This window comes from Platalea leucorodia (genome assembly GCF_965183815.1).
Source record: "Platalea leucorodia genome assembly, chromosome: 1".
Taxonomy (NCBI): Eukaryota; Metazoa; Chordata; class Aves; order Pelecaniformes; family Threskiornithidae; genus Platalea; species Platalea leucorodia.
The window spans coordinates 112,237,388-112,251,015 of NC_138823.1; the positions used below are offsets into that span (position 1 = coordinate 112,237,388).

Consider the following 13,628-nt stretch of genomic DNA (forward strand, 5'->3'; position numbering starts at 1 on the left):
CAAGAAAGGAGTACAAATAAGCATATCTGAAGTGCCGTGAAAGGGGAGGCAAATACTTGCTTTGCTTTACCACAGTGGATTTCGATGATTTTTACCGACTCTAAGTACCGTGGGCATTCACATACCGAGTCCACAAATGCCGGGGTTTATCGCTGTGCCTTACAATTTCAGTCACCAGGCACAGCTGCGACACACCTCCTAAGACCCTCTTGCTTCAGATTATTCCTCTTCAGCCTGAAAACGCGCGCAATTCCTCAGAGTCGGGGTGACGAACCGCTGCCGACGCCGGACGAGCCGCCCCCCCGCCCTCCCGCCTGCAAGCGGGACGGCCGGCCGCCGCGGGGACCGGCTCTCCCAGCACCGGGAGGAAACGCGTCCGCGGAGGTCGGCGCCGTCCCCGGGGGCGACGGCTCCGTTCCCGGCGGAGGGCAGGGCCCGGCCGCCGCCGCCGCCCCTCGCCCTGTCAGCCGGGGCGGGCCGGTGTCCCTCGCCTCGCTTTCCCCGGCCCGGAACGTTTTGAGCCCGGAACCTTCCGGCCGCCCGGCGGGGAAAGGGGGAAAGAGAAAAAAGGAGAAGCGACGTCGCCCCGCCGAGGCGCCTGCTGGGGGAGGCCGTTGCGCAGGTTTTATTGCTCTCCGCCATCGCCCCGCCGGCCCGGACCATGTACCGGCAGAGCTTCCGCCCCCCGACGCCTCCGTACGCGGGCGGCGGCTTCCGGAGCCCTCCCTCCGGCGGAGGCCCCGTGCCACCCTCCCCGCGGGGCTACGGGAGCCCCCACCACACGCCGCCCTACGGCCACCGGCCTGGGCCTTACGGCAGCGGCCACTCGCCCCGAGGCCACGGTTTCCACGGCGGCGGCGGGCGGTTCGGGAGCCCGTCGCCGGGGGGGCAGACCCCGCGCAGGCCGCAGAGCGTCAGCCCCCGGTACCCGACTCCCTACGGCGGCAAATCCCCGGCTGGAGCTCCCCTGCACCCGCAGCAGCACAAGCGCTCGCCCGGGGGCTTCCAGAGGCACTACCAGGTATGGGGCAGGGCGGTAAGGGAGACAGGCCTGCGCCTCCGCACAGCGGGGCGGGAGGGAGGGAGGGATGGAGCTGCTGCTGCTGCTAAGCCGGGCCCTCCGCCCGCAGGGGAGAGCACGCCGAGGGCTGGCGACGAGGCGCAGCATCCTTCCCCTCCACCACGATTTTCAGGGGAGAGCGAGACTTGCACCACGCTGGGCAACATCTGTCTTCCCCCCAATAGAGAGGATGGAGGGACTCCAGCTCAGGCAGCTGCTGTGTGGTCAGGAAAGGGAGGAGGGCCCCAGGCCTGGTCGAGGCCTGTTGTGAAGATGCAAGGACTCACAAGAATGTAGCTTTCTTCCTTTTCATCCTCTGGTGTGTCAAGGTAGAGAGAAAATTAAGCACCGCCCAAAACTGCAGCAGACACCTTTCTCCCTTGTACGTACCTCCCTTTGATCAGTTTTCTTTAACACATTGGTGAAGTGCTGTGTGCTTTTACTTTGCCTGTGTTGTCTTCCATCATGGAAGCTGCCCTGTCCACACACAAAGCTTTCTGGGACATGAGTAGAGAAAAGAAGTGCTATATTAAAGAGAATTAAGCTGAGGCTCCTTTAAGCAGAAACGAGAGCATCTGTTGGGATAATAGAGTATCATTTTAAAGTCTTTGCATTGCTCTGAAAGCTTTAGTTTATATAAAGTAGTTTTCCTGAGAGCTGTCAACAACAGGTTCTGTGGGTTATGCTTTTTTCACATGGTTTAGTTGGGGCACGTGACTGGCAGTGCAGGTAGGGATGACAGTTCTTGAGGTGACAGCAACTTTATGTACACAGCTGGCTTTACGCAGTATTAGAGAAACTTTAAAAGCGTAACAAATGACACATGCAGTACCAACAATGATAAAATTTTCAGGTGCTTACTGACACTTTAAGGATTAAAGTGCAATAATGAAGTCAAATCGTAATAGAGATTAGTACAATCTTAATGTGCCTGCACTGCATAGTCATGTTTCCATTCAAAAATTGTCTTTGGTTACTTTTTTACGATGCAGATAACTACCTTACAGGAATCTGATAGTTGGTGGAAGGGGATCGTTATGAACTTTATACATTTTCTTCAGTGCAACAGCAAAGGCTCTCCCAGTGTGGAAGCCTAACGATTGCTTAACCTCTGTACCTGTTGAAGAGGCAAAGGATGTGGGGTTTCTGCTGCAGAATCTGGAGGGATGGTTTATGTCACCAATGTCTAGACATTTCCCTTCAGAAGATCACTCTTTGGGTATTCAATTAAGTGTTTTTTAAAAGCCTGCCTTAAATTAATTGAGCAGAAGAATATGCAGGAATCCTTTTGCCTCTAGTTTTAGTCAGAACTGTTTCATGTCAGGACCTGTGGCCAGGAATAGTCTTATAGGCTCCATCCTTGGGCTTAAGTAAGAAACCTGACATAAAGAAGGTACAAGTTTGAATCCAGTCACAGACTGTCATGGCATTTTCCCTTCTCCCCTTTCCTTCTGAAGACCTTGTGAGTAGTTTAGGACCATTGACCTGATGGTGATGCTTTCTAAGACTAGAAAGACATCGTATGTCTGTAGCTTTGCCTAGGACTAAGGTAATGTGTATGTGTGTACTTTCACATGTATGCACATGGGTTGTTTTGCCTGGGAGGGCAATAGAGGCAATCAATCACAGAGGGAGGAAGGCTCATAAGCTGTGAGTCCCCGTTTTCTTCAACATGGGCACCAAGAATCTCAGTCCGTGTGGCCGTGAGTAGATTCAGGTAGAGGGATTATTTGCATGTTCTAAACATCAAATTTCTTCTGAGGTATGTGGATTGTTCCCTTCTCTTCTGTAGATGCCATTGGTAAGAGAACTACAGTGCTTTTGACATTTATGATGCTGCTGTCACCTTTGAGGTGAAAATCTTAAGACACCCTTTCAAATCTCATCAGGAAATCCAAAAGACAGTTTATATTTACTTTAGTGTTCTATTAATGACATTGTTATTATTATTATTATTCTGTGCTCATTTTGTGCTTGCAGACTTTCATGTTTTGAAATGAACAGAAAACTTAAAGCAAAATGTAGTAAGCTCGATTTTTCCGAAATGGCTGACTTAACCTTTATGTGGCCAACGCTTTACAGAGCTTTCCATTTTTTCAGAGAGATGCATCTGCTTTAAATTTTATGAAAACATGTTTGTTTTCTCTCTTGAATATCTCCTCTTAGAATTCACTCCTCAACAGGAGTTAGTGAACTAGCCAGTAGCAGTAGCTAGTTAGTGGTAATGGGTTGAAAATTATTATGAAAAGTAAAAAAAAAATATTGTTAAATGGTATAATCATGATTTCTGCATTTCTGTGCATCTGCCAGCAGCTAAAATTACATCAGGTGAAGAAAGCCGATAGAGGGAGTGACTGTCCCCATTTTCAAGGCAGTATTACCCCATTCAGTAACATGTTAATGAATAGCACCAAAAGATGGGTTTTTTTCTACTGTAGAGAGAGATTTGTTATCTGGAAAAAAAGTATTAAGAATAGAATGACTGTTTCTTTAAGGAAAGTTCAGTGAGAAAATGCTGTTAGCACCAGTGATCGTAAAATATGTATTGTTTTTTAAGGTATCTTTGGCACTAAACAATTTTTCTTGCACAGAATGGTTTCACTTGCACAGGTGAAACTGTTTCACGTTTCACAAAGGGCTCTTCCTTTTTCACAGGGCTATAGTATAATAATCACATTTTGATTTTTTTCTAAATTTTTTTCTAAATTTTAAAAAATTAATATCTACGCTTAAATTTAACACTTGTTGAAGGCCATCAATCTTGTATTACATAATAATACATTTCCTAGATGTCAAACATGCAAAAAAATGTCAGTATTACTGATGGCCTGCATTATATTGTAGCGAAATTTAATATTATAAAATAAAATCCATTCAAAAGAGTCTTACCATTGAATTATTTTGTTCTGTCACTGAGTACTGCAGATCATTATGTCAGTTCAGCTTTCTTCTGAGTGCTGCAGATTAGGCATAAGTTTAAATAAACTCCACACTCAAACTGTTCTACAATGTCAAAGTTATAGGGTCTCCATTAAACATGGTGTTTTAGAGAGTTAATTTTTTTTTATTTTGAAGACAAGAATGCACTGTGTACTACTGCTTTACTACTAAATGTGAGTGGTTAACATAAACCTCACTTTTGCTCGTGCATGTTGACTTCCTCTAGGAAACTCCTTGTCCCTTAGAAAGTTTTGAGATGTATTCCGAGGTGATTCTCTGATCTTACCCTCATGGTTTTTTGACAATAAAATACCTCTACCTTTTAGTAATTCTTCAATTTTGAGATCATCATCTTATCTGCATAACCTAACTGTACTATAATGAATCATTAGAAACAAGTGCCTTGTAAATAAGACATGGATGTTACCACATTTGGTTGTGTATCCATTATCATCAAGCTTTAGGAGTTCTAGAAAAGTACTTACTGGGACCACACAAGCAGGCTCCTGCCACAGCACATTTTCAGAAATAGGTTCAAGAGCAATTTAAAGTGGAATCTGTTCTGGCTAAGCATAGGGGCCTTCGCCGTATGGCACTGTTTCTCAGTTTTACCCAGAAATTGTCTCACATGATCTATTTATTGATAGGGCTTACTCGTCAAATTCAAATACCATCACTGCTGGTCCAGAAAGTCGGAGGGGGAAGCAGCCCTTAATCAGTGCTTTTACCCTCCTTTACAAAGTCAGAGGCTGATAATCGGCCTCTAGGAATCCTGTTCTTCTAATCATACAGAATGCAACAGGCGTGTTTGGAAGCTAACTATAGTGTATCTGTAGTATAGGCTGTTTAACTTTGGTTAAAACAAATGAATTTAAACGAATATACCTTTAGACAATACCTCACTTTTTGGGAAAGTGCATCTAAGGAAAAGAACAATGGATGATGCTAACAGCAGAAAAAGGTTATAGCGATTTCCTTTGTCATAGCTCTCTAAGTTGCAGATCTGTAGCAGGTTTGTAGAAGCCGTAGTGATGGTCCTTGATCTTTAAAAAAAAATCAAATATCAAAAGCCCCATGAAAAAGGTTTTTCTTATGCATTATCTGCTTAATCACTGATTATCATCCAGAATGTATATCAAAGAAAGTCATCTGTTCTCAAATTTCACAGAACACTAGTTTGGTTAAAACAGGGTTTTTTTCCCAGTAAGTTCTTCAGGTCATTTGTAGCTGTTTGCTTTATACAATGCTGTCTTCCATCTATAACTACTTAATATCTGACTTCTCCTCTGGTAAACATTATCAACTCTTCCTCAGCCTCTAACTCCCTGTTTGGTTCAGCTTTTGAGTTAGACATGTCATTGACTTAGGCAGCTTATGAAAAAAAGCATAAGGAGCTTTTCTGTAGTTATGTGCCAGAGTGACGTAAACAAGTATTTTGGAGAAGACTGGTTTCTTTTTTTCTTATCCTGCTAAATCATCACTCGTAATTAAAAGTATAATAATGTTTTCTGAGGAAGGTGCAGGTGAGGAGAAGTAATTGTCATTAGTAATCAGCTTCAAAGCTCTGCTACATTAGAAGGAAACTTTTTTTTTTTTTTTCCCAGTTTGAATTAGTCTATTAAATGTTTCTTTACCTGATGGTTTTCTTCCAAAGGGATCACCCAGGACATCTACTCCATTTGGTACAGCGCATGGCAGAGAGAAAAGAGTGTCTAATGATGTGGAAAACTATTACAGACCTTCAATGCTTGAGGACCCATGGGCTGGCCTAGAGCCAGTTTCTGTTACAGACATAAACCAACAATACAGCAGTGAGCAAACAACATATACTGGTAAAAAAGGGAGGTATTTCAGCTAACACTTTTAAAGGCCAAATAACTCCATCTTGTCAGGAAAACTTTGGGACAAAATCTTTACACTTACACAAGATGAACAGTAATCAAGACCTTAGATAATGCTTTTATTTGATCACGTCCACCCTTTTATCCTACTTTTTTTTTATCGCATTGGATATTTTTATGTATAGGAGGGAAAAGGAGTGGTAGGAAAACTTACATTTCTGGCTACGTGGAAGTGCCTACCAGCTTTGAAGAACAAAGTGTTCTTTAATCACCAGCGACTGATCTGTGACTGTTAAAACAGGTTTCCATATATTTACCTCTTCCATGCCAGATTGTTAGCCTTTTATTGTAAACTCCTTTAGTAAATGGTATTTTTTTATGTTTCAACATTTTTAGAATGAAGTAACTTGGAAAGAAAATAAAGTTTTGTAAATCCTTGTTTTGTAATGTATAAAGATTATTTTAGGACTTTTGTTAAGGTGTACACATTAACACAAATAGTACTAGTGAAATTAGGTGACTTTTGTAAATGTGCTTGTATGCTGTAGTTAACCTCTGATTTTGTGCATAGTATTTTTTGTTAATTGTAGTGTAACATGAAGTTGAAACGTGACTTTTGGCCATCTCAGGAAACAAATGTATTGTCTTTGAAAAGTTTAATTTGTTGAACCAGCTCTTGAGTCATAAACATAATTCTGTAATCATTTGCTATTGTATTTTAAAAAAAGATCTTATTTGGAACAAAATTAAGACATTTCTGGATTATAGTAACAAGTCTGTTCAGCGGCAATTTAAGTCTAAGGAGCACATAAACCATCAAGATTAAATGAATGCAAATGTACTTTCTGGATCCACCTGTTAGAAAAGCATAGAATGAATGAAAGTTTGTTATGCAGTTGACATTAGTACATGCATAGCATCTTTTTTTTTATCTATACAAGACTTTTTTCAATTTTTTTAAATTATTTTTTATGTTTACCTCTGGCAGGCATCTTTGCCTAGAGAAGTCTTGTTTTGTGTGCACGCATGCTATATTTTTATACTGAAGAGGAAAACAATGAGGTTTTTTTAGAGCTTGTCTATACATGGAAGATCCATTCTTAAATCCAGTAGTGAATATTGTAATCTAGAATAAATAAGAAATAGTTCCAGCTGCAGGCATGCTCTTAACATGCCATGTTAAGCTTGCAGTAGATATCTAAATTTTTGTTGAACTTTACCATTATATGTTTGTTGATCTTGGCTTTTAAGGAGTACCTAGAGGGTGAAAACGTAGTTAAAAACAAATAAAAGCATTAGTTCAGTTTTCAAAATGTGTTTTGTTTTAAGCTTGTTACATACTTCACAGAAAACATATTTTTGTAGTCCTGAAGCATGGTTAGGTAGAAAAGCACAGGGAATCACATTAGACTGTTCTTAGTAACTTGTCTTTTGCTGAGGTAGAATAGTCCTATATACTTCTTTATCTGTTTCAGCATAAAATGTCTTGGCTAAATATCACCTTCAGGAACAACTTCAAACTGGAAGGGGGGGTTAACGTGTTGAAATGTGCAAGCTGAGTCTCTTGCACTTTTATGACCATAATCTAAAGTTTGCCACTTGTGTCTTCCCCCAGTTGACCTTATTGTTTTAGTATTGTATTCCAAAAGGCTGCTCAGAGAACTGAGAACATAATGCCTGCTTGATATCAAGAATGGTTAAGTCTTCATCCCGGAATCAAAACTGTGCCTTAAATGGCAGCTATCAGTATTGTTATCTGTAACGTGTACCAGCAAAACTGAGATGACTTGACAAGTTGTAGACAGTCCTTAGAATTTATAAATCAATTAAGCAATGTCATTGTGAAAAGTGAAGTATAAAGTTTTCTTTCTTTTTTTTTTTTTTTAACCTTGTCAGGTGCTGTAAAGCTCACAAAAAAGTTAGAGGGTGCTTAACCGAGTCATCTTTTTTTGTTACTATTTCCTTTGTAATTCAGTGCAGTTTACTTTTTGCAATGTTTGGTGACCTTGGGGAAACATACAATGTTATTTAAGAGACCTAAGCTATGATGTGTTCCTGGTTAGACATGAGAAGAAACTGGGTTTGGAAAGGAGAAAGGAAAGGAAAAGGATTCCTGACAGAAGAGAGACTGTTAGAGGTGGGACTGCTTATACAGTAGCCAATAGTGGCTGTCCTTGCACATTGCAAAGATGCATTTTTCAACTTTGGCTTTGCAGTTGACCCAGGGATCAAAGCCAGCCTCCTCTGTTAACTGTTAACTCCTGGAACCGGGTGTCAGACACCAATGATGGTAAACGTTCCAGAAAGAGAATTGAGGAAATAATCTTGAAGCATTGTTTAATCAATACAGGCCTTCCACTATGCCATCTGTTAAGCTGCTGCTCCAGTGCACTTCGGGATATGACCCAACAATTATAAGTACACCATACTGCTAAAGACTCCGATAATTTGGTCAAGAATCAGCAAGGAATTAAAATGTAGATGCATTAAACTTACTAACCTCATCATACTGCACCAAAAACGTAAAACCGATTCACCTTTCTGGCTTCTAGGAGAAATTCTGCAATTACAGTAAAATTTCAAAATGTTGTTGTTGAACAGCTGTAAAATGCATAAACACACATTCAGAACTATAAATATAATGTACTTAAAGTCAATTTAAGCTTTGCCTTTTTTACTGTGATATCCAGGAAGCTTAAGCACTTACTTCCTCACCAATTTTTCTCCTTTTTCCCATATGGCAAACATTCTTTCTCCCCACATGTTTCTAATGGAGATAGGATATATCACTTCCTCATTTGTTAATGAAGCCACTTCATAGTAACAGTATGGCTCTGGAAATAACATTTGATGATAAAAAGTACAGCTCAAATACATCCTTTCTTCATGGGCCCATGAAACAAAAAAGTGTCTGTGTCTTGTTAACGAAGGGATTCTTCTGTAATGAACACATTAAGAATATGGGCATTGTTCTTTCTTCAGCAGACTTCTTAGACTTTAAGGTAAGTCATTTAGCTCCTTTTCCAGAAGTTTGGATTGATGTACTTCTTTTCCATTCTGTTTTTTCTATTGTGTTTGTGCGTCAAGTCCGTCTGACTTTCCATTCAGTTGTTGTAAAGGAGTTGTATAAATTATGACTTAACTCTCTTATAGCAAAAACTTAATTTCATTTGTTGCTGTTTGCTACTGTGTTTAATGGCGAACTGCATTGCTACTACATTGTGCTAATATCACAGAAAGATAACTTAAATCAGCGGAGTACAATTCTGTGTAACATGGCAACACACTGGGTGGGGAGTCACCCCAAGTTGTGCTCTGTAATACTTCAAAGATAGTGAAAACCCAAACCTGAACTGTGACTTTACAGAATATTCATTCTTCTTTGGTACTTTGGACACACTATTTTATATTGAAATTGTAAAACAATTTAGAATGTTAAATTTCAATTAAAACAGGATTTAAAAAACTCATATCAAGCTGCTTGTCTTTAGAATGAGCAATAAGGCATTAAGACGTAGCATTTTTCTAATGTCAAAACTGGGAACACTTTGCAGGGGAAATGCTTCTGGTCAACAGAATGGGTAACTGCTTTTGCAGTCAGGTTGTTTTTCTTTTCCTGGTAAGGATATCTTTATGTGCTCTTCACTTTGTATAAATGTGTTAATTAGACATCCAAGGGGGAGCATTTGAAAAATGCATTACATGGAAAGTCTACAAGTAGCCATTCAGCTCCCTTCTAAAGAAAGGGGTTTTTATAGTCTGTTGGGGTTTCAAGTTGTGCTGGTGAGTAATCTCACTGATGTCAGAGGATTTAGTCATGCAACCAAGATACGTAAGTATCTAACATTACAGTTTGAAAATTGTATCACCTGTTTGTCTGTCAGTGCTTTTTACCAACTCTGCAATAAACTGCTCTGTTTAGCAATTGCTCTGAATTCAAATTCATACATGTGCTTTTATACCTGAGCCAAGACTGTCTTGCAGTGAATTAAACTTGTCTTTACAACGTTTTCCTAAGTTCTCCAGAGTCAAGACTCTGTTCTCCTTTCCCCAAATCTTAGCACTTACCTTCCTCCCATCTTCCTTGTACCAGGGGAGAAAAGGGAGAATTGCCTACACTGACTGGTGGAGAATCATGTCATGATTTTCATGTCTCAGGCTTTCAGAACCTTGTGTACCAATTGACATAGGTAACTAGATAAACCCTTCTATCATTTGAGATGACTTAAACAACTTCTTACACCACAAGAAAGGAAAGAAATCACCAAGTTGTGTTAACGCTTAATAGTAGTATAGTTCCAGCATTCAGTCGTAAGTTCACAATCAAATTTTTTGCCTACAGTAACTTTTCATCTGTATGTCTCACGAGGCACAACTTGAATCAGTTTAATTTTCTGCCATTTTCACTAAAATATGTGCTTTGCTGACTTAGACTTTAAGAACACTTTCTCAACCTGGACTTCTGAATTTACCTTTACAAAATTACTAGCTGTTGAGTGTTAGACCTCAAATCTAGTCCTACCCATTAAAGCATTTTAGATCTGGCTAAAAGAGCTTTACCTTATCCCCGTTACTTCCTTGATGATGCTAGGAAACCTTTGACTACTGGGCTAGAAACAGGTGGGCAGAGGCTCGGTGCCAGAACAGGGTCATCAAATTCTGCTTCCTCTCCTCGAGCTTCCCCCTCGTTTCTTCTCATTCCAGTGCGGTGGGGCCCAGGAGGTGTTTTGAGCCAAACAGTTGTCCATTTTGTTTCACCAGCAGTATGTGGATTGCAGCATTTTAAATCATATCAGTGGTTTGCTTAGTGCATATCCTGGATTTTAAATTTTATCAGCGTTATAAATTCTAATTTCTAGTTTAACTCCTAAAACTGTTGCACATTCTCTTCTTCTACAGTAAAATCACAGGTGAATTCCACTGCCCTTTGTTCACTGATCTGTGCCTGTTGCACATTCCTTTTCTGAACTATAAATGTAACCATTTGTGTACAAGACAGTAACTTCCGTGGCTAAAAGGGGTCATACCAGTACAGTTTCAGCATGAAATTTTTAGTATCGCTGACACTACTGCTATTAAAATAAAAGCTTCTCTGTCCCCTTTTAACAGGACAAAAATGAAGCAAAAAATTTAAGCAGTTGAGATGCTGAGTTGGAAACTATGGTCTGCGCAGTGCGAGATGGACTACATGAGTAGGGACATCGTTACAATTCAGTATAACCTGTATTAGCCCATTTCCAGATTGCAGGTAGAATGGGTTTTTACCAAAGAGCTGAAAAAAACCCCATCCCACTCCCTAATAAGACAGAAAAAGGTATTTCTCAAAAACTACCTTACGTGCAGAAGAAGAATTGTTATGCAGCCTCAAATTCTTACACAGCCTTACAAATTATGAGACCTGTCTTGTTCCTATTTTAATTCTGGAGAAGCGCTGACTTGTTGCCGATAACTTCAAGGCTTCCTGTGACATGAGCTTCAGTTAAACCTTCTGGTATCCATATGTATTTTGCCACAGTCTAATTGCTGTGTAGTCAAGATAGTTAAAAGCTGTTAGTGTAGAGTCAACAAGTATTTGCGTTCAGTTTAAATCTTTGTAGTTTGCATGAGGAAATTCCTAAGAGTTCAAACTGCTGAACATGATGTTGATGCAACTATTAGTATAAATATTAATAAACGGAAGAACAAAACCTCTTTCATGCTGCAAATCATTGCCTTTTCAAGCATCACACAAGCTAATGCTGAAACAAGCAGAGAGGAATCAAGCTAATTGACAACTTCTGTGGATGCCTACACAGCATAAACCACAAGTAACAGAGCAAACATAAGCTTTAAAAAACACTGATTGCCAGCTGGGGAGTAGCATCAACAGTAATTGGATTGTAAGTAGTAGTTGCACAGCACTTTTAAAATCAAACCACTACCTCCTGTGGCTTAATGAAGATTTTTAGGTTAATGTAAAATAAGGCTTTGATCTGTATTCCTTTAACAGATGTTAGGAATTAACATGCTGCTATTCCTACAGTTGAGTTTGCAGAAGAGAATAAGTATCTTCACCGCTTGCCTGTGAAGTCTAGCATCTTTGCATAACTCTGGCATCTTTGCATGAGTCTCATTTCATCATTTTTTTTTAAGCTAAGCTAAAACTTTGCATTTGAAAATCTTTGAGATTGTCAAAAAGGTGAAAGGGAGAATTAATACCTGCAAATGGCCCAAGTGTACGACTGGGGTTGGTAACTGTCAGAAGGCACCAAGGGTCCACCTATTGATTACTTGCCACTCTACTTTCCTAAAGCTATTCCCCTTGTCTGTAAACTTTTATAGCCTCCTGGTTGCTATGGCAATTAAATTACACCACGGAAAATTAGTTGGTTGTTCATTTCCAGATGTGAAGAAAGCAGTATGTTCACCGTGGACAACAGGTTGAGGAACTGCGATAACTGTTTTCAAATGAACTGCCAAATCGCGTCCCTGTTGAAACTGAAGACGGCTTACATTACCAGCAGTGTTCCTGTACTTAGAATAGCTTCTAAAATAAAGTTCCAAGTGTGTAGAAAGCTTGCACACAGAACCTTTAAATCCCTGTTTTCAGGGTATCATCTATTGCATCTGGTTGCATTTTTCTGACAACATTTAATTTCCTCTCAGAGTAATCGCTGGATGTTTTATACATTGGCTCTCCTGCAGCCTATCATCCTCACTGCTGTGAGGTGAGGAAGAAATAGTTAGCGTCTGTACTTTGTGGATACACAACTGGTAATAGCCCAGTTTAATTTCTCTCTGCTGTCAGGTTGCCCCAGTAAGCAGGCGACAGAACTCTCTTTTCATTAACTAAATCTCTATTATTTATCTTCTTACAGCTTGAAAATAGTAGATTCTAATACATTAAGAAACACATCCACAAGGCTTTGTGTACTTTATATTTCAGGCAAACAGTTTAGAGAGACCTGCCAAAATCGGCTGAGGTTTGGGGTTTGGTTTTTTTGCTTTGTTTTGTTTTGTTTTTTTCTCTTTCTCCACACACACACACCCTGAACTCCATCCAGCAAAGATAACTTACATAGTCTTGCCGTAATTTTTCCTCTCCGGTGAGTCTTCTGTTGTCTCTTTCCCCCCCTCTTTTTTTTTTTTTTTTCACTCAGAACTGTCTACACCAGCTATATCTTAAGGCTTTTCTGCATGGGTTTTCCATGGAAATAAGCTTGCCCTTCCTGCTCCTTCCATTGGAATGGGGCTCTGCCACCTGTAATTGGGTTTGGTGGAGTCGGTGCCACTCAACCACCCAGCATACCCAGTCCACTAAAGGTCCTGTTGGTTTACATCGCTGGAGATGATGTCAACAAGTAAAGTGCACGCAAATCCTCCCGACTCCTCTAAATGATCCTGCACGCACTGGGTGGCGTACTTCATTGTCAGATGTGCAGTGAGAAGTGTACAAGGCAGACGTGCCCCTACCGTAGCGACCACCCTTTTCTCTCTAGATGAAGAGAAATTTCTCTTCTGAACATGCAGACAAGTGGTGCTCAAACCTGTGCTAAACGTTGCAAAGACAGAGGCAAAGTCACTCTGAGAAGACAACAGAAAAGGGCGTGGGAAAACAGTGTCACCCTGACCGCAGTTCTTCCTGGTAGCTTCCCAACGCAACCATCTCTTAAACACTCATATTTCCACTCAGTGTGTCCTTGTTGATAGCACACCAGTTTGGAGGGAGGAAAACTACCTCATGAAAGCATAAAACCAGGTACTCTCCCTCCAGCAGCCACAGAACACATTATTGTTTTTCAGACCAT

At 40.6% G+C, this 13,628-nt stretch overlaps 1 protein-coding gene across 1 annotated transcript; it reads left to right on the forward strand.

Moving 5' to 3' along the window:
- Positions 1 to 432: 432 nt before the first annotated feature.
- On the forward strand, positions 433 to 8,844 carry MPLKIP (M-phase specific PLK1 interacting protein). Its single transcript, XM_082313232.1, has 2 exons — positions 433 to 1,021; positions 5,655 to 8,844. The coding sequence occupies exons 1-2, from the start codon at positions 662 to 664 to the stop codon at positions 5,856 to 5,858; spliced, it is 564 nt and encodes a 187-aa protein (XP_082169358.1). The 5' UTR covers positions 433 to 661; the 3' UTR covers positions 5,859 to 8,844.
- Positions 8,845 to 13,628: the final 4,784 nt, after the last annotated feature.